Raw genomic sequence first — 26,617 nt, 5'->3', positions numbered from 1 at the left:
GTTCATTTCAACGCCCCCCCCCAAAAAAAAAATCGATGCGAGGACGTTGACTCAACGTGGGAAAATGATTGGACTTGAAAAAAGTTAACATAAGGGAATATCCATTTTTATGCCCAACTTTTAACCTAAATCCAATGACCTGGCAAATTGTTTTATTTATTTAATGTTGAATTCACATTAGTTGACAACTCAACCAAATGTAAATCCAAAATAGATAAATAGTTGAAATAGTTGAACACGTCTGTACCTAGTGGGCTATCTCTGACCAAAATCTGTCCAATTTAAGCAGTGGCGATTTTAGCATGTAAATCTTAGTGGGCCAAACTACCAAAGAGTGCAAGGTGGAGCTACTACCATATTGTGGGAATAATCACACACTTTTTTCAGGTCTACAGAATGTGCCTTTGATTTAGAGGCTAAGGGTTGTTTTTGGACTGGGCCATGTATCCATAGGTTGGGAAGTCCCCAACAGCTACTATAATAATCAGGCCAGGGGTTACGCCCCTCTCAAATGACAAAGACACCCCCCCACCACCACCACCACCACCATCCGGCCAGGAGATGACATCACTGTGTAATTTTTTTTTTAACTAAGTGGGCCCCTCGGGACCACATCTTAAGAATCCGTTACTCAAGCTCTCTCCGTCTCACCAATGTCACCCACATTAAAGAGCGCTACAGGAGTTGGTAATCCCTGAAGAGCAGCCGTCAGCGGGGCACGGTGACATTGACAAAGTGAGAGGGGGGCGTAACTGCACGCCGTCACTTAACAGGGAGTCGGGGATACCTGCTTGGTCGCTGTCAGTCATTTCACCCTGAATCACCCGAGTCCTCGCAGGAAGGGTTTGAGTGACAGCGGAGAGAGAGAGGAGGGAGGGAGGTGGTTGCGGGGGAGAGTAGATGGCACTTATGTTTGCAAGGCAGGCTGAACAGGAGTTGAGGGACTGTAGTGCTAATGGTTTGGGGGAAAGGAACGGAGGGAGAGAAGGAGTGGAACAAGGAAGGAGAGAGAGCGGTAGAGGGAGAGAATGAGAGAGAGAGGGGAGTGTTTGCATGTCAGTTCCTATCAATTGAGACGTCTCGAACTGTCTGCCGTTATCTGACGGAACACTCAGTCCTCTAGAGGCTTTTTACTGGATAGCTGTAATTTAGGAACACCTCTGGTCAATCTCATCATTTTACAAATGGGATTGCTTTCCTCTGCGTTTAACTACTCACTGTGTGCATAGCCACCATCATAGGGTTCATAGTTTACTGTGGTGCGTGCGTGTGTATATTTGTGGGTGCTCATGCCCGTGCGTGCACTTTGACATTAACTTTCAATGGTTTGTCATAGTTTACTTTCACAATTGCTTCACGCTTGGAAGTCAAACTAAAATGCCACAAACATCTCTTCTCCCTGAAACACTATTTCCTAAACCAATTTTTTTGTTATCCTCGTTTTGGGTCTTGGCCACATAAAGGACGATGAATTTTCCTTCACAGCTGAAAGGCAGCTAATGGAGCAGGAGGACTTATTAGATCAAATGCATTTTAAGGACAGAAAGGGAACATCACAGAGCTCAATTACCAAGAGGCAGAGTCTGAGTCCGAAATGCACACTACTCCCTTTGTAATGCTCTACTTTTGACCAGAGCCCTATAGGCCCTAGTCAAAAGAAGTGCACTACAAAGGGAACACTGTACCATTTGGGACACATACAATCTAAACCTCCACAGAGAGCGTCTTCAGTTGTGTGTTTGCTTGAAACCGATTGAATAACTTTGTCAAAAACAGTCAAATCTAAGCTGCAGTGACTTCTCTTTCCATCCAGCGACATCTTTAGTTTTGTCCGAGCGTTCGGCTAATTGAGGCTTAACTCTTGATTCTCATTTGGTTCACACTCGCAAATGACTCTAATTGTCAAAAAATATTTATGAAAACAAGACTAACTTTCATGTTTGCAAATTGATTTGGGATTACTCGCTCCACTGACTCAAACACATTGCAAACATTTTCAAAAGCAGTAATGTTTATAATCACATTTTGTTATCACTGCAATATATCTGAATTATTTTTAAGTCTCACATCCAGAGAACATTCACTACAATCTTCCCATTTGAGAAATGTTACTGGGCTGTGATCCAATCAAATGTCTTAATTTCCTTCCAAACTATAGGTAAGTGGAAGGGTGTGAGGGAATTCCACCATATTGCTTGCACGCTGGCATGTCCTTGCAGATCACTAGTAACTGGTTAGGAGTACGATGGCTATACTAGCTAATATGATAGAGTAGAGTAGTTTGAAACAAAATATGTGATTTGTCTTAAATCTCTACCCAGTACAGCCAGAAGAAGATTGGCCAACCCTTGGAGCCTGGTTTCTCTTTAGGTTTCTTATAGCTTCCTGCCTTCTAGGGAGTTTTCCTAGACACTGTGCTTCTGACTCTGCATTGCTTGCTCTTTGGGATTTTAGGCTGGGTATCTTTAAAGTACTTTGACAACTGCTGATGTAAAAAGGGCTTCATACAAAATACATTTGATTGATTGATCGTAAGTTATACAACTCTCTAAAATGACCATTTATCATCACTGAAAGCATTTAATTGACTTCAGTGATCCCACATCATCTGAGTCTCTCCACTTTGTCTGTGTGACTTTTCAGCTCTGAGAAACACCGCTGCCTGGTAGCGCTTTGCTTCACCACAAAGGGCAGGCTTCTGTCTCATTAATTTTACTTCCTGACACTGTCATCCAATGATTTATTACCTCCTGTCACAGGCTTCCTGATTGGCCTATTCTTCCTTAATGGGGTGCCATTAGTATAAACCTTAATTTGAGTGCACCCCTCTCACCTAGGTCGATACTTGCTATGGCTCACATGTTGGTTGTTTCAATGAAGACTCTGGGAGGAATTGGTGCAGGAATTTGACACAACGCCATGTACCTGTTAGCAGTCGGTGGAGTCAGTGTTTCACATTTCTGGCGCATTGTGTGATGTTGAGCAGCACACATATGCGTGTTCGTTGAAGTAGAATGAATTTGTGTGTGAGTGTGAGATACTTTGTGTGTGTGTGAAAGAGAGAGTGTGAGTGCCAGTGTGTGAGAGTGTGCATAAGAGAGAATGTGTGTGTGTGTGTGCGCATATGCATTGGTCTGTGTTCATGCTCTCTTTCAGCCCCTCCAGGAGTCTTGGTGAATGAATAAACAGAACCAATGTCTGGGTAGTAATTTACAGTAATTTGCTGGTCAGAGACAGCAGACACACTGTCTATTGAGAGAAAAGCCAAACTCCAGTACTCCTCTGAGCCAGGAGACAGACAGTCAATTTCCCTCACACTCACTGCCAGCCTTGGCCTGGACTCGGGGAGTTTACAGAGATACACTCTATGTGAGACTGTGCAGAGACTCATGGCCACTTAAGCTGCTCCTTGACTACGGCATTAATGGATGTGTGTGGAGTTGGGGTGATATTGTGAGTGTGTGCAAGTTTAAAGTGTGACTCTCTGGGACACTTAGTCTAGTGAAAAGCATGAGCTGTTGCACACCCAAAAAATTTCGTATAGGTGCTGACTACTGTAACAGCAAGAAAGCTGTAGGCTATAGAAAATAGAGTCACAAACCCTCTATATAATCTCAGGGTAATGTATTGGGTAAACCACAAACGTTTTGGCATCACTGTGCCTTCTTCAGGGTAATGTCATGAATGCTTGAACCAGGTTATGTAGACAAACAGTGCAATTAGTGCAACCAATGACCATAGTAACCTAGAAGAAATGTTGGTGGTTTCCTTTACCCATTAAATTACTGTGAGCTTATACAGAGTGTGTACGACTCTCTGTCACACTTAGTAACACATAATTAGTAACACATCACCTTTTACATTGAACAAAAAAAATGCTGCTAAACAAACAAGGCATTAGTCAATGTATTCAATGTTAATATATTCTCTAAAGAACAGATCGCTCGTTTGGTAACTGATATTTGTTTTTACCTCGACAGCCACCGTACTCGCATGTTGTTTTCGTTTGTTTATGTTGTTAGCTTGGTGGCTAGCTAGTTTCCCATAATCTGAAGATATGGCTGACTATTCCAAAGTGAAAATAACAAAACTTGTTTTGAAAGGACTTAACAAGGGGTGAGTTTATTCCTCAACATCGAATTCAATATTTGTTTGTGTGGAAGATGGCTAATAATGCTATCAAACTAGCTATCGTTCATCGACTCTGACCAGGCATTAACAGTTAATTACTGGCTAATGTTAGCTAGATAACTGTTTGCTATTTTCCTTTTTCCCAATTTGACCTTGCTAATGTTGATCCATAATTGTCTTGTAGAAAGAAGAAGAAGCACAAGGATAAGAAGAGAAAAAGGGACGATGCACAAGATAAACCGGATATTGTTGGTATGTTGTTTGCTGGTCATTCTTGGTAGCTCGCTAGTTGAAAAGGGTTCTTATGATACTTCACAAAGTAGCAAACAATCATGTTTTTTTCTGCTTTCTAGGTGGATGGTGGTGTATCAGTGGCTTTGGGGAGATTTCAGGAACGGTTGCAATAGAGATGCAGACTAATTCCTACATCCATGCCCTGGATAATGGTCTTTTCACAGTTGGTGCACCACATCAAGGTAAGAAAAGTGCGAGACTATCTTTAGCTAAATTCACCCAATATTTCCTTTGTAGTACACTACTTCTAATCCAAGTCACATAGAGCTCTGGTCAAACGTAGTGCACAATAATATAGGGATTAGGGTGTTATGTGTTTTGTCATTAATGCATGATGATGATGATGCACACAATTTGCTGTATGCCATACTAGGTTGTTTTGCTACTTGATTGGACAGGGGGAAGTGTTTCGAGAGACTTTTTGCCATTTGTTACATCATTGATTCGATAGGGTTAATTTTGAAGTGTTGGTGATGTGTGTGGGGCATGATCAGAATGTTATGCTTGAGTAAGTGGCGTATGGGAGCGTTGTACTGCCTCAACCCAGAGGCTTTTGTGGTACAGTCCGTTAGGCTTTCACCTCTGCACCGCATGAGCTGGGGGTCGAGTCCCTGTTACAGCTCTCACTCTCCTGCACCTGTTACCAGGGGGCAGGGAGGGAGGTTGAACGTAGTGGACATTTTGATTTGTTTAGATACAGATGACTGTTTTAGACTGTTATGAGACAAACACAGGAAGAGATTGCAAACCACAGGTATCAAATAGGGGGCTTATGCACAATTCAAGACCTAAGGGAAAATCCTTTTGAATTCAATCACTTTTTTGACAGCACCCCTTTTGATTTAAAGTAAACCTTCCATACATATTTGCCCTTTGTAGAAGTGCTCAGAAAGTAACTTTTTTGTAATCGTTTGACAGCTTTTAAATGAACCGTTTATCTTTTCCAGTGATGAAGACATTGATGTCTCATGGTATGGTGGGATGTGCAACATGTGTCAACTTTGAGCCCCTTTATCTCCTGAATGTTTTGACATTCAGGTTCAAAAAGTCCCTTTGTGACACATGTTTCCATGGGCAAACATGTATGGAAAGTTTTGTTTAAATGGATTGACCCCTAACACAAATCTTTGGGGCAGGGTTACTCATCACAAGACAGTACTGAGTAGGGTTGCACATTTTGGGGAATATTCAGAGGTGGTAATTAACAGGAATATTTGGGAATTAACAAAAATATATATGCAAATTAATACCATTTAAATGTAGATGTTTTTTTTGCATTGAATATATTTACCATATCATATGGAGACAGAAACATAAACCTTTTACCTTATCGTAAGTAGACATAATTTCAAATTATTAAATCATTCCAATAGAAATAATAAAAAAATTCATTTTTGAACTTTAATTAAATGATTTGACTCTTCACATGGGATGATTTCACTGAACAACAAAAGAAAGGAAATATTGAATGATCCCCAATGATCCATCACATCTCCCAAAAACGTTTTCAACAGACATCTGTATAATGATAATCTAGAAACTAAAGCTTTGATTGTCTTCCTCTCAGGCTTCCATGTCTTCTCCCTGGACCTCCTCAATGTCCACCTCTGAACATCAGACTCTGAGGCCTCATCTTTCACTGTCATTTTCCAACCTGATTGAGGATGGCTTGTTGTCAGGCTCAAAAAGCCTCAAATTTGCTTGAATGGCCACTGATTTTTCAACCCTTGTATTGGTCAGCCTGTTGTGTTCTTTGGTATGCGTGTGTTCCCAAACAAGGACCAGTTGCGCTCTGATTTGGATGATGATGGAGGCAACAGGGGAAAGACCCTCAGATCCACAACGTCCCTCCCACTAGGTGGCTGATGAGATATGTTGGCACAACTGCCATATTGCATCTCCATCCCAAAGCCCTTGCTTGGAAGTATACTTCGCCCAACTGCCAAGAACCTTGCCCTCATCCAGGCCAAGGTGGCGAGACACGGTAGTGATGACACCATATGGCTTGTTGATCTCTGCACCAGACAGGGTGCTCTTGCCAGCATACTTGGGGTCCAACATGTACGCTGCGGCATGTATGGGTTTCACGCAGAAGTGTTCACACTTTTTGATTTATTTCAGAACTGCAGTTTCCTCTGCTTGGAGCAACAGTGAAGTGGGCATGGCAGTATGAATTTATTCTCTTACATCTGCAAGCAGGGTCTGAACATCAGACAGGATGGCATTGTCTCCCTAAATCTGTGCAATGGCTACTGCTATAGGTTTCAGGCTGCTTACCACTCTCTCCCAAAATACATCATCAAGGGGGGATCCTCTTGGTGGAGCTGTCCATATCGGCAGACTGTGATATGGCAATTTCTTGGAGAGACTCCTTCCCCTCATGGGAACTGCCAAACATGATGACAACCCCACCCCAACGGGTGTTGATGGGCAGATTCAATGTGGTGCTCTTATTCTTCTCACTTGGTGAGGTAGATTGCTGCTATAACTTGATGACCCTTCACATACCTAACCATTTTCTTGGCTATCTTGTAGAGTGTATCCATTGTTTTCAGTGCCATAATGTCCTTGAGAAGCAGATTCAATACATGAGCAGCACAGCCATTGGGTGTGAAGTGAAGGTAGGACTCCACTTTAGACCAAGCAGCCTTTATGTTCGCAGCATTGTCTGTCACCAGTGCAAATACCTTCTGTTGTCCAAAGTCATTGATGACTGCCTTCTGCAATGTAGAGACCGGTGTGTCTGTTGTCCCTTGTTTTGCTCTTGTAGAATACTGGTTGAGGGGTGGAGATGATATAGTTAGTTATTCCTTGCCCACGGACATTCGACCACCCATCAGAGATGATTGCAATACGGTCTGCTTTCTCTGATTTTCTTGACCTTCACTTGAACTCTGTTGAACTCTGTATCTAGCAAATGAGTAGATAAAGCATGTCTAGTTGGAGGGGTGTATGCTGGGCGAAGAACATTACAAAAATCTCTTCAATACACATTGCCTGTGAGAATCAGAGGTGAACCAGTTGCATACACAGCTCGAGCAAGACATTCCCCAGCATTTCTGACTACGTTCGCTATTGAGTTAAAAAAAAACTTCTGATTCCAGGAGGACCATGAGCTGTTAATATTGATAAGGTGTCTGATTCATCATTTTCACTTTGATTAGAAGTAGAGATACTTTTGTCAGAGGTTGCTTGTTGTGAGCACTGAGGAAACTTTATGCACTTTGCCAGATGATTCTGCATTTTTGTTGCATTCTTCACATATGATTTGGCACAGTATTTGCAAATGTACACAGCTTTTCCTTCTACATTAGCTGCAGTGAAATGTCTCCACACATCAGGAAAGATTAGAAATAATTCATTTTTATCATAGGTACACTTCAACCGTGAGAGACGGAATCTAAAACAAACATCCAGGAAATCATATTGTATTATTTTTAAGTAATTCATTTGCATTTTATTTCATGACATAAGTATTTGATACATCAGAAAAGCAGAACTTAATATTTGGTACAGAAACTTTTGTTTGCAATTACAGAGATCATACGTTTCCTGTAGTTCTTGACCAGGTTTGCACACACTGCAGCAGGGATTTTGGCCCACTCCTCCATACAGACCTTCTCCAGATCCTTCAGGTTTCGGGGCTGTCACTGGGCAATACGGACTTTCAGCTCCCTCCAAAGATTTTCTATTGGGTTCAGGTCTGAAGACTGGCTAGGCCACTCCAGGACCTTGAGATGCTCCTTACGGAGCCACTCCTTAGTTGCCCTGGCTGTGTGTTTCGGGCCGTTGTCATGCTGGAAGACCCAGCCACGACCCATCTTCAATGCTCTTACTGAGGGAAGGAGGTTGTTGGCCAAGATCTCGCAATACATCCATCCTCCCCTCAATACGGTGCAGTCGTCCTGTCCCCTTTGCAGAAAAGCATCCCCAAAGAATGATGTTTCCACCTCCATGCTTCACGATTGGGATGGAGTTCTTGGGGTTGTACTCATCCTTCTTCTTCCTCCAAACACGGCGAGTGGAGTTTAGACCAAAAAGCTCTATTTTTGTCTCATCAGACCACATGACCTTCTCCCATTCCTGACCAGGTGCTGCCGTGTAGTTCTGGGCTGATCCCTCACCTTCCTCATGATCATTGATGCCCCACGAGGTGAGATCTTGCATGGAGCCCCAGACTGAGGGTGATTGACCGTCATCTTGAACTTCTTCCATTTTCTAAAAATTGCACCAACAGTTGTTGCCTTCTCACCAAGCTGCTTGCCTATTGTCCTGCAGCCCATCCCTGCCTTGTGCAGGTCTACAATTTTATCCCTGATGTCCTTACACAGCTCTCTGGTCTTGGCCATTGTGGAGAGGTTGGATTCTGTTTGATTGAGTGTGTGGACAGGTGTCTTTTATACAGGTAACAAGTTCAAAAAGGTGCAGTTAATACAGGCAATGAGTGGAGAACAGGAGGGCTTCTTAAAGAAAAACTAACAGGTCTGTGAGAGCTGGAATTCTTACTGGTTAGTAGGTGATCAAATACTTATGTCATGCAATAAAATGCTAATTAATTACTTAAAAATCATACAATGTGATTTTCTGTATTTTTGTTTTAGATTCCGTCTCTCACAGTTGAAGTGTACCTATGATCAAAATTACAGACCTCTACATGCTTTGTAAGTAGGAAACACTGCTGATTTTGCAGGTTATCAAATACTTGTTCTCCCCACTGTGTGTGTGTGTGCGCATATATATATATATTTGACATTTATTTTCATGGTGGTCAAACTGAATGGTTAAGATTAGGTCTGTAAGAGCTAAAGTTATTGTACAGTCTGACAGCAGTGGGTAGAGTGGTGTTTTTGTTGTTTTATAATACGGGCAGTAACACAGGACTGTCTTTCTCAGCAGCCTGGTGGTGCAGTCACCTCCCTTAGAGGGAGCGGGTCATGCAGGGGTTGTTGGAGAGTGTGCATGTTCCTTGCCAGATGCACTGCGAGGGGAGCTGTGGTTGGACTGCTCCAACTCTGGAGATGATCCTCAAGGCCCTCCTCTGCACCCTGTCTAGTTGGGCCTGCTGCTTTTTACTGCATCCAACTAACAGCACTCCACCGTTTTCCAGACAAGGTCTGACCAGTATAGTATAGACTGTGACCAGATCTTCAGTGAGTAGGCCATTTCTGGCAAGACCATTCAAAAAGTGCAGACATTTTGAGGCCTTCCTCACTGACTGCTCCGCATGTGTGTCACCACTGAGGTTAGAGTCTAGATGAAAACCGATATATTTAGTTGTTGTTACCACTGGTACTTCCTGTCCTTCTAGGATTAGTGGTGCGGGTTGTGGATGGTCTCAATAATAACATATCTGAATTTCCACAGACTTTTTTTCCATTCAGGAGCAGGTTGTTGGATGTGGCCCACTCTTCCAGCTGCTTTTGCCTCGAAGCCCATGGAAGTGTCCTCCTGGATGCTGGTTAGTTGTATATGGCTCAGGACAGCCCTACATCATCAGCATACCCAGTGTCACTGAACTTTTCGGTTGGACATGTGAAGGATAAACGGATATGGTGAGACAACGCCCTCTTGTGGCACACCAGAAGTGGCCGACTGCCATTCATCATCACCCTCTGCCTTCTTCCGCTGGTGTAGCTGTGGAGCCAGGCTAGTAACCACAGACACAGTTAAATGTCAGCCAGATGTTGCAGGAGCTTTGAGAGGGTAGTTTGGCAAGCTATCGCCAAAACACTTCTTGAATCCCCTCATCTCTGTCACATCCCTAGCAGCTCAGCTGCTGAAATCAACTGTGATTCAAGTGACTTGCACCAATGTTACCAATTTGGGTTGTCTGCACAACTCAACAGGTTGGCCCACTAAACTAAAGGCATCTTCATGTCTCAAAAAAAACAACTAATGGGACTGTAGTTTCAATTGGAACTTGATTTACTTATTATCATCATACATTATGATTATCATAAATGATGGTTATTGTAAGGTATGGTCGCGCAACTGGTAGCTTGAGCACACGTTGTTTTGTGAACTTAATCTGCTTAAGTCAAGGCGGTGTGGTGTCTTGTGCAACCGTTTAGATGGCAACTTCACTCAAGTTGTCAGAATGAGTCACTCTAAAATGGCTGTAAATTCTTAAATGATTTCACTTTGCAATTCGAACTGACAAGATTGAAATGAAGGAGAGAGAGAAATCTAAAGTGGTCCTGTTGATTGTTCCCTCTTATAAAGTCGTTTTTGAAATGCAAGCCTGGCCAGCATGTCACTTGCATTTACTTGAATTGTCTGCATCGGGGCCTCCCGAGTGGCGCAGCGGTCTACAGATCCGGGTTTGATCCCGGGCTGTGTCGGGGGCCGACCGCGACCGGTAGACTCATGAGGCAGCGCACAATTGGCCCAGCGTCATCCGGGTTAGGGGAGGGTTTGGCCGCCTGGGATGTCCTTGTCCCATCGCGCTCTAGCGACTTGTGGCAGCCGGGCGCATGCATGCTGACTTTGGTCGCCAGCTGTACAGTGTTTCCTCCTACATATTGGTGCGGCTGGCTTCCATGTTAAGCGAGCAGTGCGGCTTGGCGGGGTCGTGTTTCAGAGGATGCATGGCCTTCTCACCGGAGTCTGTAAGAGAGTTGCAGTGATTTCCAAGACTGTAAGTATCAATTTGATATCACCAAAAAATGTAAATACACTTTTTTTGGGTCTGTGTTGGATTCTGTAATTCGGCATTATAGACAGAGCAAATGGAGCTGGTAATCGTCTGGAATGAATGAATCCCAGAAGAGAATGGAAGAAAATCTCCCCCATGAAGCCCAGTTTTCTCATGTTCCATTCTATTCCAATACGAAGTGAGGAAACCAAAGAGCCGTAATGGACGTCACATTCCATTAGCCTGGCAAAGTGGCAGGGAATTTTTTGTGTCATTGTGGAGAATGCGGGGGTTCACTAATTGTTTCTTCCAACTTTATTTTCTTGCTTTTTCGATGACCACCGCATTCGATGACTGCCTGCGTGCGGTACCAAGCGTTTTGAAATCTAAACCAATTTTGTCCTAAACGGTATAGGATTTAGCATTTCGTTCTAAATCAATTTGAAATCACACTCTGAGAGAGTGGACACGGAAAATGAAAGGGAGAACTGAACTACTATGTTGTTCCAGAAGCTATTAGGACATTCATTTCTGCACAGCTTGCCGGGTAATGGTTTTAGCGAGGAAGCTGGAATTGCTCCTCCACACACACACACACACACACACACACACCAGGCATTAATCTATTTCTTTGTCCTCTCAAGCACGTTATTGGATATCATCAATATGAATCTGGTGCTAGCTACGATTTATGGTGCCCATCCATTTGCAGAGGCAGGAAGACAATGAAATATTCGGAGGAAATGTGTTGCACAGCTCTGTGATGGGTTAGAATGCAACAAGGTAACAGGCAAAGAGCTCTCTCGTCTCATGGTTTATGGATATCAAGATCCAAATGAGTATCATTGACCTAATGTCATTGTGATTCTTTGCCTCTTAAATGCATAGTTTTTCAAGTTTAAGGTGAAAAGTGTAGTCCACAATCTAAAATGAACGGGAAAGATCGGCACCAACCATTTCGATTGTATGTTTACCATTCAAAGTTGGCGTGCATGACAAGTTAGAGGGATATTGCCAAAGTGTGCTTGAATCACATCTTTGAATCCAGGCTCACAGACGATATGCTTCGTCTCCCCACTGTTAGCCCCACTGACTAGCAAGCCAGAGCTCCATTACACCAGCCCCTGAGCCTCAGGGAAAAGGCCTCAACTTGGGGGTGGAACACCTAACTAGCCAAGCTAGTCTAAATGGGAGTTTCCAGGCAAAAATTCTCTGCCCTAAGGTGAGAGATGTTTTGAGAAATGTTCAATAAAACCCATCCACCCTCCAAAGACAGAAACGCAGACCTGGGATTCAGCTCACGGTTTTTCATTGAAGAGGGAGAAAGAGGGAAAATGGCCAGGAGAATAAAACGTGAACTATTCCTATTCCCTTGGTGAGGCTCTAACTTGGGAGGCAGGCTCATTTAAATGAGATGAAAGAGAAATTGAGTTACAGGGACAGAGAGATGATGTTTCTGCACTTTTATGGGATTTTCAGTAAGAAGGAACCCCGTCTAGAATAGTTTAGCCCTCTCAAGCTGAGAAAAGCCCTCAAGATGCTTAGTCACTGGATGCGGGAGACTTTGTGAATGCCCTCTGTAAGGTCAAGGGTCACGGGGAGATATAGGCCTGCTTTAGGGGATGGAATATAATTAGAATTTAAACTGTCTGTCTGACTATTGTGGTCTGAGAAACATGGTGGGGCAAAAAAGTATTTAGTCAGCCACCAATTGTGCAAGTTCTCCCACTTAAAAAGATGAGAGAGGCCTGTAATTTTCATCATAGGTACACTTCAACTATGACAGACAAAATGAGAAAAAAATCCAGAAAATCACATTGTAGGATTTTTTAATGAATTTATTTGCAAATTATGGTGGAAAATAAGTATTTGGTCACCTACAAACAAGCAAGATTTCTGGCTCTCACAGACCTGTAACTTCTTCTTTAAGAGGCTCCTCTGTCCTCCACTCGTTACCTGTATTAATGGCACCTGTTTGAACTTGTTATCAGTATAAAAGACACCTGTCCACAACCTCAAACAGTCACACTCCAAACTCCATTATGGCCAAGACCAAAGAGCTGTCAAAGGACACCAGAAACAAAATTGTAGACCTGCACCAGGCTGGGAAGACTGAATCTGCAATAGGTAAGCAGCTTGGTTTGAAGAAATCAACTGTGGGAGCAATTATTAGGAAATGAAGACATACAAGACCACTGATAATCTCCCTCGATCCACGCAAGATCTCACCCCGTGGGGTCAAAATGATCACAAGAATGGTGAGCAAAAATCCCAGAACCACACGGGGGGACCTAGTGAATGACCTGCAGAGAGCTGGGACCAAAGTAACAAAGCCTACCATCAGTAACACACTACGCCGCCAGTGACTCAAATCCTGCAGTGCCAGATGTGTCCCCCTGCTTAAGCCAGTACATGTCCAGGCCTGTCTGAAGTTTGCTAGAGAGCATTTGGATGATCCAGAAGAAGATTGGGAGAATGTCATATGGTCAGATGAAACCAAAATATAACTTTTTGGTAAAAACTTAACTCATCGTGTTTGGAGTACAAAGAATGCTGAGTTGCATCCAAAGAACACCATACCTACTGTGAAGCATGGGGGTGGAGACATCATGCTTTGGGGCTGTTTTTCTGCAAAGGGACCAGGACGACTGATCCGTGTAAAGGAAAGAATGAATGGGGCCATGTATCGTGAGACTTTGAGTGAAAACCTCCTTCCATCAGCAAGGGCATTGAAGATGAAATGTGGCTGGGTCTTTCATCATGACAATTATATCCCAAACACACCACCCGGGCAACGAAGGAGTGGCTTCGTAAGAAGCATTTCAAGGTCCTGGAGTGGCCTAGCCAGTCTCCAGATCTCAACCCCATAGAAAATCTTTGGAGGTAGTTGAAAGTCTGTGTTGCCCAGCAACAGCCCCAAAACATCACTGCTCTAGAGGAGATCTGCATGGAGGAATGGGCCAAAATACCAGCAACAGTGTGTGAAAACCTTGTGAAGACTTACAGAAAACGTTTGACCTCTGTGATTGCCAACAAAGGGTATATAACAAAGTATTGAGAGAAACTTTTGTTATTGACCAAATACTTATTTTCCACCATAATTTGCAAATAGATGACAATTACAGGCCTCTCTCATCTTTAAGTGGGAGAACTTGCACAATTGGTGGCTGACTAAATACTTTTTTGCCCCACTGTATGTGAGCCTAGGGAATTTATTTGCTAGCCCAATGATTGCACACAGAGGTGTGGTTTACATTTGCATCAGCCTGTCCTTGAAATTGACAGAGCCCCCCTTATCTTTCCCTAAAGTTGTGAGAACCTGTGATGGTCACATCCTTACGGAGTGTGTTTCTCGGTATGATTAACTAGCTTCCTTTCATAAATGGCCCCTGATCTGGCAGGACAAAGCAATAGGGTAGAAATCCATCCACAACTTTTATCCATCACCGAGGAGAAAGAAAAGGACACTAGGGCATGAAGCTATAATGGGCAGTAATATATATTGATAATATGTATTATGTGAATATACAGTACACAGCACACGCGAGTAAGCAATTAGCCTATTAAAATGTTTATCCGACTCCATAAAGATAATGAATATAAAGATATACAAGCAAGCATTGGGCAATATTTTCCAAGCATATAGATCCTAAGGTGAACTTTGCAGGATAACGCGTGAACAAAGAAAGGCTTACTAAGCCAGAGACCTTAGAAGTCTAGGAAAGGAGAATTGATCATGCAACCTTCCTCCATGGACTGGATACAGGACAAGAGAGAGAACAAAAGCATTTCATCCTATTTATAACATCTGAAGGTGTAACCTTTTAACCCAAAAACCAACCACCATTGACCAATCAAACGATAAGTTGAGAGTGGCCGATCTCCACAGGGTGTCACCGCATTTAGGGTGGTGCTTAAATTGGGGCAATGATTTCAAGTGGAACATTTTCTGAAGGGGTGGGAGCCTTTAGCCGAGAGTTTCTTTTTTTTTTAAGGGGGTGGAGATTTCTCTAGTCTTATAGTATCTGTTCTCATACATCTCCCCAAGAACCTAATCGAGCATCTGATGAAATTACGCAAGATTTGAGGTCTGGGTTTCAGAGAGTAGGGTTGGGTGTAGGCGATCGCTAGCACACAGCAGCAACATTGTGTAGCCCGAGGTTGTGTGTTATTAAGGACCATGAAGCATTAGTAAAACATGAAGGCTCTACGTCAGTACGTCTCAAGGGTAGAGGAAATTATGCAAATTGCCTGTTTCTCAGAATGACACATCATTATTGTACGTTAATATATTCTAGATCAAATGCATTGTATTGGCACCACTGAAACAGATTTATTTTTCTTCCCCAAGATCACAACCCTGGCGAGAGAATGTGAGAAATGCTAATCGTGCCCGACGTTTCGACACTCTGAATGTTAAGTCGGCAGAGCCAGGCTCCCAAATGTTTGAAGTGATAATAGAGTTGTCTAGTTTTAATCCTCATTAAACCAACACTAAAGCTCCTCTCGGATAAAAATAAGGAAAATAAAAAAGTGAAAATGCTCTGATTTTTAGAATATCAATCAGGGTTTCGTGACTCTTAAAAGGGAAATGTTTTCTTTGATATTTTCCAGACGATGAAGGGCCAGACCCCCCGGAGCAGTTCACTGCCATCAAGCTGTCAGACTCTAGGTACGTATGAAAGGAGTAAATATCACCTACGCACATTTTATGTTGACTTCTTCTCTCCAAATCTGAATAGAAAGTGTCCCCTGGTGAGTTATAATAGACTTTGGAAGAACAATTACAGTCTCTGCAGGTTTACAATTTTATAAATACAAAATTGGATTTAAATGGGAATGTTATAAAGGAGCATCACTTCTGTCGTTCAAATGGTCTTTATCTTTGAATGGTCTTTGGAAAAGTTTTTAGACACTCAAATCAACCTGCCAGTATCCAGGCATGAATGTTGTTCTCCTGTGTTTTTCTCCCTAGGGTAGCCCTGAAGTCTGGCTACGGGAAGTATCTCGGGATCACCTCGGAGGGGGTCGTGGTGGGGCGTTCCGACGCCATCGGCCCCGCGAACAGTGGGAGCCTGTTTTCCAGGACGTGAGTGAAGCAACTGTCAATCAAAAATGTTTTTTTGTCAAAGTCGATGCATACAAAGACTGTGATATAATGCCATTTCATATAGAACTTGTTGCATAGTAACCCAAAATATAGATAAGCCTCGTTTTCCTCACAAGCTTGTTGCTTTGTTGATGCGGTTCGGAGTGAAAGCTTGACGCTCTCTGCATATGAGCTTTTACCTCGCGAGGTGAAACTCATCTGTCAAATATTCTCTTCATTTCATTTCTGTTTGTCTTCCTTTTTAATTTTTTTTTTTTTTACTAATTTCTTTCTCTTTCCCCCATTCCAGGGAAAAATGGCTCTCATGGCAGCAAATAGCTGTTTCATCTCGTACAGTGAATGTGGGGACATTGAGGCCAAGGGGAAGTTGGCGGGGGATGACGAGATGGTTAAGGTGATGTATATATTTCACAAGGTCGCTCCATAACCCCACCCCTCCCCATCTATACTACAGAAATTACATCCCAATTACATTCCACTGGGGCAGTGTGAAGTTGGTGACGGGATGAAAAAACAAAATGTCTCCGAACATTAGGGGGGGGGGGCAGGATATTGCTATTCAACATGCAACTGTTGTGTTTTGCCCCTCTCCCCTTCTGCCTCTCTCTCTCTCTCTCGATGATGATGATGATGATGATGAACAGATCCGGTCATGCGCGGAGAGGGAGGTCAAGCGAAACGACGACATTGCCGACGAGGACAGGGGTAACGTGAAGAACTGCGAGCTCAACTACGTGTATGTACCGTCTGTCGGCCTAAATCACACTCACGGTGGCAGCAACATTTGCGGCGGCAATCGTACATGGCTGTGATTCCATGCTCTCTAGTCTAGAGGTTGTAAACCCCTGTTGTACTGCTGATCTTGTCCAAATGAACATAAGTAATGGTAAAGGTATCGGAAATGCCATGGCCTGCCCTATATCACGACAATGTTTCATGCATTTATGAAAAACGTTAAGACAGACCTTTTTGTCAGATATGCCCAACAAGGATCAACAGTGGACTGTTATCCTAAATTACTGTGCAGTACTGCAATTATACCGAAATTGTTCATACTGGCTGCATATCTGTATTTTGAAAGTTCTATATCTTAAACTTGATTGTTGACATGCAAAACATATTGGGACTATGTCAACAATGGACAAATAGTTTTGGGGTGGATTTTTCCTTTAAACTTCACCTACCAATTCTCACCGGGGGAGGGGGGGCATTTTATGTAGAAAAGACAGCCAGGAAGGTGGATGGGATGAACTCTGTGACCTTCCGTAGACAGACAGTGATTTCCCTCCATTTTCATCTGACAACCTTCCACTCTGCTTCTGCAAGATTTTGACAACTAATTCACAAGCCCGGATGCACAAGGAGGAGGAGGGTGCTGGTGGGGGGAGCGTAGGGGCGCCACCTCATCAATCCCGCTCCCTTAAAAGGACGATTGATGGGCCAACGCTACGGGGATGGAAATGAGAACGGAACCACCGCTGCCGCTTTTACGGCCCACGGCGGCCCATTAAGTTCTGAGAGCTAAGCGTGAGCAAGGCTGTCATTGTGTTCCGTTTCTCCTCTTCCCACCTCAACTTCGTGTTCCATTTAAAAAAAAAAAAATGTTATCTTCCCCCTCTCCATCGTTTTTTATTTTAGAGGAGGAAAAAACACGGGGGAAATGGACTCATCATGTTGACGTGCCGATAATGGCTGCCCTTGAGCCCGTCATCGTGATGTAGTGCTTAGCATCCCAGAGCGTGTTGCATGAACAGAGCGCTGCCCGTGAATCATAAACCACTGACAGACTGTAACCACTGCTAGAGGGCCTATTGCACTCTGTATGTATCTACTATCAGGACTGTTTACGTCAATGAAATGGCACGGTACTTGCGAGTGTAAGTTGCTTTATACACATTTGTATACACATTTGTCATTGATAATAGTCGTCAGGTTTATGCCCCAGAGAGTGCATTGTTATTTATATTCCGAACTCTGACATTGCTCTTTCTAATATTTCTTAACTATTTTATTTGGGGGATTTGCATGTTTTTTGGGGGGTTTTGTATCGTTAGGTATTACTGCACTGTCGGAGCTAGGAACATAAGCATTTCACTACACCTGTGATTAGATTTCTGTTCCGTGATGTTGTGTTTGATAGTGGCGTGTGACTGGTCCTTCCGTGTCTTATCACGTGTTAATGTCTCACTGAACAGGGATTTCTGATGTTACAGAAAGAAGTTCCAGAGTTTCCAGGACAGGCGGCTGAGGGTGAACGAGGAGGACAGCAACACGCTAAAGATGGCCCGGAAAGACGGGAAGTTCCACGAAGAGTTGTTAGACAGGTGGGGGGAAAAACATCTTCTCAAAAGAGGCAAATCCTAAACTTCCATTTAAGTCTAATTTTCATTCAGTCTCCCATTGACATCAATGCATGACTAAGTGAAGTTTTGATTTCAGTGGCGGTAGCTGCCCCAAAGGAAACAACCCGCGAACACACAAATTGGTTTTAATGATCAACATAAACTTCCTTTCCAAGAAATCGTTCTGGAACTGGTCCAAATTACTGTTGACATGACTCCTACTGATGGCCATTTAATAGCAGGATTCGGCCACGTAACTGGTCAAACTGCCAACATACTCTAAACCTATTTGCACAAACCTGTTTCAATTCAACATGTGATTCAACAAGCTGATTTGTCACATGATAGCTAATCACATTGTCTGGTGGATTCTTTTTTTTTTTTTTGTTCACAGGAGAGCCAAGATGAAAGCAGACCGATACTGCAAGTGAAGATACAAGAATTGATGGATTGTCCACTCGTCTTTGAATTTCTTATGTTAAAATCAAAAAGGCTCTTTTTTAAATTCGTTTTATTGTTTGACTGGCATTGATGAATCTGTTTTGATGGAACTTTTTATCATGAATACATTTTATTTGGTGAAGAGAAAGTAAAACTGTGCGATTGTCATTTCAATCCCTAAACCCCTTCCCTAGCAGGCTCCTCAGAAGACTTAATAGCTTGTTTCACTGAGTTTCCCATCTCAGATAATAAACAGCAGTAGTGGTTATGGTGAACTGGATTGTATTTGAGAGATTACCCAGTGACCAATTTTCCTGTAAATCATTGCTAACATGCCTACCACCACTATCTTTGTTTTGCCCTAAAAAACGGCAGATCAGTAGATCTGTTAGATGTTTGGGACAGTCCATTGATGTTTGTGTATTAGGCAATACAGCATCACTACATCAAGGGAAATATAGTATTCTTTCTAACAAAGATATCTACATATATTTCAGGATGTTGTGTATCCCTGGAAATAATCAGAATTCATGTAAAAAAAAAAAAAAAATACAGTTTTGAAAACATAGCTTATTAAACATTCTCTTGGCAAAACTTACGTGGTGGTAAATTGAGCCAACTGAAAAATGTCTGTACGGAATGAAATATCACCACTATACGGAATATACGCTATTCCGGAATTTCATACGGAATGAAATATCACCACTAACTTTTACAACCATATCTATCTTTATTCAACACAATCACTTTGTTTTGTCTTAATCATTTTAAGCATATTTTAACACAGGCTTAAGACCTAACAATCACTTTGTTTTGTCTTAATCATTTTAAGCATATTTTAACACAGGCTTAAGACCTAACAAACACTATGTACTTTTAACATAGGCCAAGCCCTGTTTTTACCTCATATCCCAGCAGAAATGGATTGCATTAGACCTGGGAAGAAAATGCACTTCAACTTATTCCAAAACAAACATTTGGACAATATTAGCCCACACACCTACAAGGGTGCACTTTAATGCCAGTTTTATGACCTCATATTGAAGCTAATAGAGACCCCAACTGATGTATAGAACAATCTTAAAATGATTTACTTTGGTTTTGATACAAGCATCATGAAACCTCTAAAACAAATTAATTTGACTAGTTCAAAATCAGTTTATTGAACCTAACTTGCTTACTACTTTCCCCATGTGGTTTCTTCCTTCACATACTTCATGAAATTATTACCTCTTTCTAAATATTTGGTCAAATTATTGTGTTTAAAAATAAATGTAGCTCACGTACCCCACTTATCCCTACAGCTTCAAGGTGTGAATATGACAAAACGCCTCATATACTTTAACCTATTTTGAACAGCTTTTGTTGACAAGCGAATTAGCTTTAAAAAGTCAATTGTCACAACCCCTTAAAGTTGTTTTATGAGTAACCTGTGACGAACTTTAACTACAATTATCCCACTCCATTGATCTTAAATTGCCAGTCATGTCATTGTTATACTGAAGTGAAACAATCAGGAATGTACCAGTATCAGGTGTGGGAGGAAATATGTATATAATTTCACATCAGTAGGAGCCTATTTATACACTTAACCACTTATATTTTTAATACGCGACATAAAGAAAACAAATATTGTATCTGAATCAGAGAACATGCCATGTGTAAAATCTGTTGTAGCCGCCTGCCTATAGTGTAATGGTACGCTCCTCTCAAATCACGAGGAAAGCATGCACTTCCGTATTTTGAAGCGGACTAAAAGTCGGGAGAAGCTTCACGCACACAAACAGGGCACAATATGGATAAGTTTTGTTGTATTCTCTTGGTGTCGTTATCTGGAGTATCGACACAGTTTATACCACCGGTAAGTGCATCCAAATAATGACTATTCTGTAATCGTAAACTGTCAGACAAATATTAGTTAGCCCTGAGTGCTAGCTAGAAAGTGCGTCTGCACATGAACAAAGCTTTTCTTTCTTTCACCCTCTAACAGTATACCGAAGAATGTCAGACGGGCATGTACCCTCCCAAAGGTCCAACGTAAGTATTTGCCATTAGTTAGAGTATGTTAGCTGGTTGTCCAAGGTGCTGTCAAATGTCCATAACATCTAAACAACTTGCATACATTGTGTAACACCTGGCACAAGTTCATGCATGAGGCGGTATACATTATGGAAGGTTAACAGGAAGTGTTTGTATAACAGGTGCGTATTGTCATGAAAATGAATCTCACGTGACAATATTGTGCAATACCACTTTTCAGGGGATAGTAAAGTGACCTCAATGACATTATGCATCAATCTAACATTTATCATGTCACGATTTTGATCAGATTCAAAGGGTCTGTCACCTGGTACACAATAGACCTGGATTTGCCCCCCAGCGAAAGATGGAAGCTAATCATGACTGACAAAAAAGCTGAGGTGAGAGTATTACATGTCTTGTTTGTATCCATTTAAATTACATAAATGTATTTACATTACTGTTTTCTTATTCACTATTTGTCTGGTTTTCTTCAGTTGGTCACCTTGATCCAAGCTATCAGGGATTTGGCAAATGCTTTGGTTCCTAGTGGGAAACTGATAGATTTGGTCGACAAGGACTTGGTGAGAGCGTTTGGTCATTTCACTGGAAAACGATTACACCTCGTCACATGAAATAATTTCAATTATTGTTTGATTGAATCATGTAACTGTTTCTGATCCACGACTCATGGTTTTGTGTTCTGCAGCCTTTGATAGTGAATACCCTTCCCTACCCATTCAACGAGGAAATAAAAGGAATCGCGACCGCCTCCGGTGTTCCCCTTGGTAATATACATTAACCCACAATTGCCTTATTCCAACCCATGGCCACAACATCACTATCATTCGGTCTCTAGTTTCTGTCTCATCGGCCTCTATTCTGATTTTATTATACATGTTTCACTCCAGGCGAGGTTGTCCTCTTCAACATCTTCTATGAGGTCTTCACGGTGTGCACTTCTCTAGTGGCAGAGGACTCAAATGGCAAGTAGCTCATGTTTGTTATGACACATTTCAATCAATACTTTAGTCATGCAGCAAGTACATGTCATCGTGGTAGGATGTGACGCTTGAAGTTCTCATGTACACACAACATTTTGGTTCCTCCTTGCATTGTCATAGGTAACCTTATCCATGGGCGGAATATGGACTTTGGACTATTCATGGGGTAAGAATGTCACATGAAGGGTCCTACCACGCATTGTGTTGATCGGAGCTATTACAAACCCAAATTGCTAGTCAGTCACTGATTTTAGATCATGTGTGCATTTGTAATTTGGGTGAATGATACCTCTTTAACCAATCATATTTTTCACCTTTTTTCCAGTTGCTACACCTTTTCTTTTCTGGAAAGTAATGCTCTTGTTTCTTTCTCTACCAGGTGGGACATGAAAAACAGGTCCTGGTTAATAACAGAGAAACTCAAGCCTCTGGTGGTCAACATCGACTTCCAGAGAGGCAACAAGACGGTCTTCAAGTCCACTAACTTTGCCGGCTACGTGGGCATGTTGACTGGCATCAAGCCGGTGAGTTCCAGTCTGCTCCGGGCTGCATTAAGCAGGCACAAATGGAAGAGATCAACATTATCTTTTGAACATGACGCTGAAGTGCTCTTTTTAACCAATGATGACAAAATTGCTTTCTTACATCTGTTTTAATATCATGGTAGTTGTGAGACAGTAATTTAACATTTCTCATTTTCTTTGAAGCATGCTTTCACTCTGACCATGAATGAGCGCTTCAGCCTTGATGGCGGATACATTGGTGAGCTACCCAAGACTCTCAATCAGTACATTATAGACCTGTGATGAATGCGGAGCGGGGAATGTTAAGTGTGTCTGTCCTCTCTCAGGGATCGTGGAGTGGATCCTGGGGCATAGAGATGGGATGTGGATGAGTTTCCTCACTCGTTCCGTCTTAGAGAATGCTACCAGGTATCGTTCTACTTTCATGGAAGTATCAAATGACTGTTCTTTTTTTCTTATTGAAGGTAATACATATTCTTGCTTTGAAACTTCTTATGGCTTAGATCCCGCTAACGGGATCGATATGACAACAGCCAGTGAAAGTGCAGGGTGCCAAATTAAAAAAAAAACTTGTTAATCTCACCAGTGTCACGCTTTACAGCGAAAGCACACTAAACGATTGTTAGGTCAGCACCTAGTCACAGAAAATGGCTGTGTTTTTTTCCAGCCAAAGAGGAGTCACAAAAAGCAGAAAGAGAGAAATTAATCATTAACCTCTGATCTTCATCAGATGACACTCATAGGACTTCATGTTACACAATACATGTATGTTTTGTTCGATAAAGTTCATATTTATATACAAAAATCTTGAGTTAACATTGGTACGTTATTTTCAGTAGTTCCAAAACATCTGGTGATATTGCAGAGAGCCACATCAATTTACAGAAATACTCAACTTTAATATAAGATGCACAGAATTAGATATACTTCTCCTTAATGCAACCGCTGTGTCAGATTTCGGAAAAAGCAAACCATGCAATAATCTGAGTACAGCGCTCAGACAACAAATCAAGCCGTACAGATATTCGCCATGTTGGAGTCAAGAAGTCAGAAATAGCATTATAAATATTCACATACCTTTTGATCTTCATCAGAATGGAATCCCAGTTTCAAAATAAATGTTTGATTTGTTCGATAAAGTCCATTTATGTCCAAATACCTCCTTTTTGTACACGCGTTTAGCGCAGTAATCCAAATGCACGATCGCTTAGTTCAAACAGTCAAAAAAGTTATTACCATTCGTAGAAACATGTCGAATCGATGTTATCATAAATCTTCAATAATGTTCCAACTGGACAATTCCTTTGCCTTCGGAAATGCAAATGGAACTCAAGCTAATGCCACTCTGCCAGACCTGACTCAATCCCTCCTTCACAGTAGAAGCATCAAACAAGGTTCTAAAGACTGACATCTAGTGGAAGCCTTAGGAAGTGCAATTTGACCCCATAGACTATATTCAATAGGCAAAGAGTAGAACTACAAACCTCAGGTTTTTGCCTGCCATATGTTATACACAGACATCATTCAAACAGTTTTAGAAACTTCAGTGTTTTCTATCCAAATCTACAAATAATATGCATATATTAGCAACTGGGCCTGAGTAGCAGACAGTTTACTCTGGGCATCTTATTCATCCAAGCTACTCAATACTGCCCCCAGCCATAAATTAATATGATGGCAATACTTAGCGAAGTGGAATCTGAGATTAGGGCTCTATTATGGAGGAAAATCTGAGCACATTCAAGACCAGCATTTTGAAACTGACATTTCTTTGGTCTCACAAAAACACACCTTCTCTTTAACCCTGTGTGTGTCCAGCTACGAGGAGGCAAAGAACCTTCTGGCCCAGACCAAGCTGCTGGCCCCGGCCTACTTCATCCTGGGAGGGAACCAGACGGGCCAGGGCTGTGTCATCACCCGCTCCAGAGTCCTCAGCCTCGACATCTGGGAGTGAGTGGTTAAAAACACATTAGTATCCAATTTCAACTACCCTATCAATAACACATTTCTAGTGCAGCAGGGGTCTCTAACTTGTGTCATGGAAAAATACTGGATGGGCAGGCTTCTGTTCCAGCCCAGCACTAGCATGTCTGATTTGAAAAGTTGCTGGGGTGGAACGAAATCCCACATTTATGCGTTTGGAAATTCTAGAGGACAAATTTCAACTTATGAATGTAGATGATGCCCAAGATCACCTTGCATCACAATAGTCATATTAAAACACTTGGTTTGTAAAACATTCAGGGATGTGATCAACACTACAAAAGGGGAATCTGAAATGTCTCTGATATTCTTGGTTTTACTTTCTCCCCAATTTTGTGATATCCAAGTGGTAGTTAGTCTTCTCCCATACGGATTCAGGTCAAGAGCCGCGCGTACCCCTCCGACACACTTCTCACATAACCCGGAAGCCAGCCGCACCAATGTGTCGGACGAAATACCATACAGCAGGCGACCAAAGTCAGTGTGCATGCGCTCGGCCGCCACAAGGAGTCGCTAGAGTGCAATGGGACAAGGACATCCCAGCCGGTCAAACCCTCCCTTACTCCAAATGACGCTGGGCTAATTGTGCGCCGCCTCATGTGTTTCCCGGTCAGCAGCAACACAGCCCGGGATCGAACCCGGATAGGTAGTGACGCCTCTAGCACTGGTATGCCTAGATATTCTTGATTTAATCAGGAAACATTATACTCCTGTTGTGAAGGATTGAGCTGAAGCTGGGCCGCTGGTACGTTCTGGAAACCAACTACGATCACTGGAAGGAGCCTCTGTTCTTGGACAACCGAAGGACTCCAGCCATGAAGTGTATGAACCAGACCATGCAGGCAGTGAGTTAACCATTCCATGGCTGACCAAAAAGGGTCAGCTCTGCTCCTTACATTATATTTCCTGAGTGCTAAGATTATTTCACTTTCTCCTCAGAACATCTCACTGAAGACGGTGTATGACGTGCTGTCGACAAAACCAGTCTTGAACAAGGTGAGTCCTTATTTACTGTAGTATCAACCATTTTCGCAATTGAACAATTCAAATGAAATACATCTAATGCATAAATCCTGTCAGTATTTTTCAACAATACTGACAGGATTTATGTATTAGATGTATTTCATACCCGAGTGACATTGACTTCTTGTCATTGCAGTTGACCACATACACCACGTTGATGGATGTGAACGAGGGCAAACTGGAATCCTACATCCGTGACTGCCCCAACCCCTGCATGCCCTGGTGAAGCCTCCAACAGACCTCAGATCGGTTTCTAAATTATCTATTGCACAGAACAGTGGTGGGGAGATGGGCTTAACTGATTCAGAAACTGGATAATCATGTTGTACATATTTCAAGTCTTTGCACTAACTGCTCTGATCCAAATATTGCCTCAACCTCAATTGCTTAACCCGTGGGCACTAATAAGCACCTAAATTGGAACATAGTGGATGTACAGTAACATCAGAGCTCATGTGCTCTGATTCACAGCTCTGTATGGGTTTTGACTGACATCCATTTTGAACTTGCAACAAGAAGTTGGGTAACTTTTGGTCTATGTATTTTGAAAGATGACATTGAGGATTATAATAGCTTTGTCATACAAGCAACCAAAAACACCTGTGATTGAATGTGCATGTAACATTTCCAAATCATGCCTGTAAAGTTACAAGATGACACATACCCTTGGTTATTCTGAAGAGTGATCCCATTTGTTTGAAAAAAAATTCACTGCTGCACTCACAAATTACAATTGCCTTGAAAGCCTAACACTTGTCACCCCACATTTTCCAAGAATAGTCTAGATACTGGATGTATTTGTTTGAGATTATACAAAGTACACTAAAATGCAAATAAAATCATGTAAACTTTGGATTCAGTTGTACTTTCATTTCTATATAGGCCAAATGGCACCTCACTGCTTTGTTCCAAATTAACATGTATTAGCCTTTCTACTGCGGTAGGGATAACAAGGAAAGACCTCATTAACCAATTCTATACAAATCAGAGAAGAGGATGATTTTCACCTAATTGAGAAAGTGCCCAGGAATAAACTGGCCTCATGAAAGCAAGTTCAATCAGTTCACATTATTTGCATTCAAGTAAACTACACTAGTTAAACCCAAAGACAA

General features: G+C 42.1%; 1 protein-coding gene, 1 long non-coding RNA gene and 1 pseudogene across 3 annotated transcripts; all 3 read left to right on the top strand.

Annotated features, from left to right (window-relative positions):
• The first annotated feature begins 3,971 nt into the window (after positions 1-3,971).
• On the top strand, positions 3,972-19,227 carry LOC115137320 (protein FRG1-like; annotated as a pseudogene).
• LOC135574028 (uncharacterized) lies at positions 6,034-9,801 on the top strand. Of its 2 annotated transcripts, none has more exons than XR_010465140.1 (3): positions 6,034-8,907; positions 9,027-9,086; positions 9,322-9,801. It is a non-coding gene; the product is annotated as an uncharacterized LOC135574028 (long non-coding RNA). The 2 variants fall into 2 exon arrangements; XR_010465141.1 differs by lacking the exon at positions 6,034-8,907 and adding an exon at positions 8,919-8,933 and having other exon boundaries at positions 9,319-9,801.
• Positions 19,228-20,673: 1,446 nt separating the features above from the next.
• On the top strand, positions 20,674-26,358 carry LOC115137319 (acid ceramidase-like). Its single transcript, XM_029673588.2, has 14 exons — positions 20,674-20,813; positions 20,943-20,989; positions 21,282-21,372; positions 21,469-21,555; positions 21,681-21,759; positions 21,883-21,957; positions 22,096-22,141; positions 22,355-22,499; positions 22,683-22,737; positions 22,826-22,907; positions 24,318-24,449; positions 25,204-25,327; positions 25,422-25,478; positions 25,642-26,358. The coding sequence occupies exons 1-14, from the start codon at positions 20,748-20,750 to the stop codon at positions 25,729-25,731; spliced, it is 1,176 nt and encodes a 391-aa protein (XP_029529448.1). The 5' UTR covers positions 20,674-20,747; the 3' UTR covers positions 25,732-26,358.
• Positions 26,359-26,617: the final 259 nt, after the last annotated feature.

This window comes from Oncorhynchus nerka, linkage group LG11 (assembly GCF_034236695.1).
Source record: "Oncorhynchus nerka isolate Pitt River linkage group LG11, Oner_Uvic_2.0, whole genome shotgun sequence".
In the NCBI taxonomy this organism is placed as follows: domain Eukaryota; kingdom Metazoa; phylum Chordata; class Actinopteri; order Salmoniformes; family Salmonidae; genus Oncorhynchus; species Oncorhynchus nerka.
The sequence above is the reverse complement of the archived record's forward strand: the minus strand, read 5'-3'. Positions and strand labels throughout refer to the sequence as shown.

Bases quoted from the DNA above. Each gene is read 5' to 3' on its own strand.
- LOC115137319 (XM_029673588.2), top strand. From the start codon at position 20,748: ATGGATAAGTTTTGTTGTATTCTCTTGGTGTCGTTATCTGGAGTATCG. The intron at 21,373-21,468 runs GTGAGAGTATTA...GGTTTTCTTCAG, and splicing joins TGACTGACAAAAAAGCTGAG to TTGGTCACCTTGATCCAAGC. The intron at 25,328-25,421 runs GTGAGTTAACCA...CTTTCTCCTCAG, and splicing joins TGAACCAGACCATGCAGGCA to AACATCTCACTGAAGACGGT.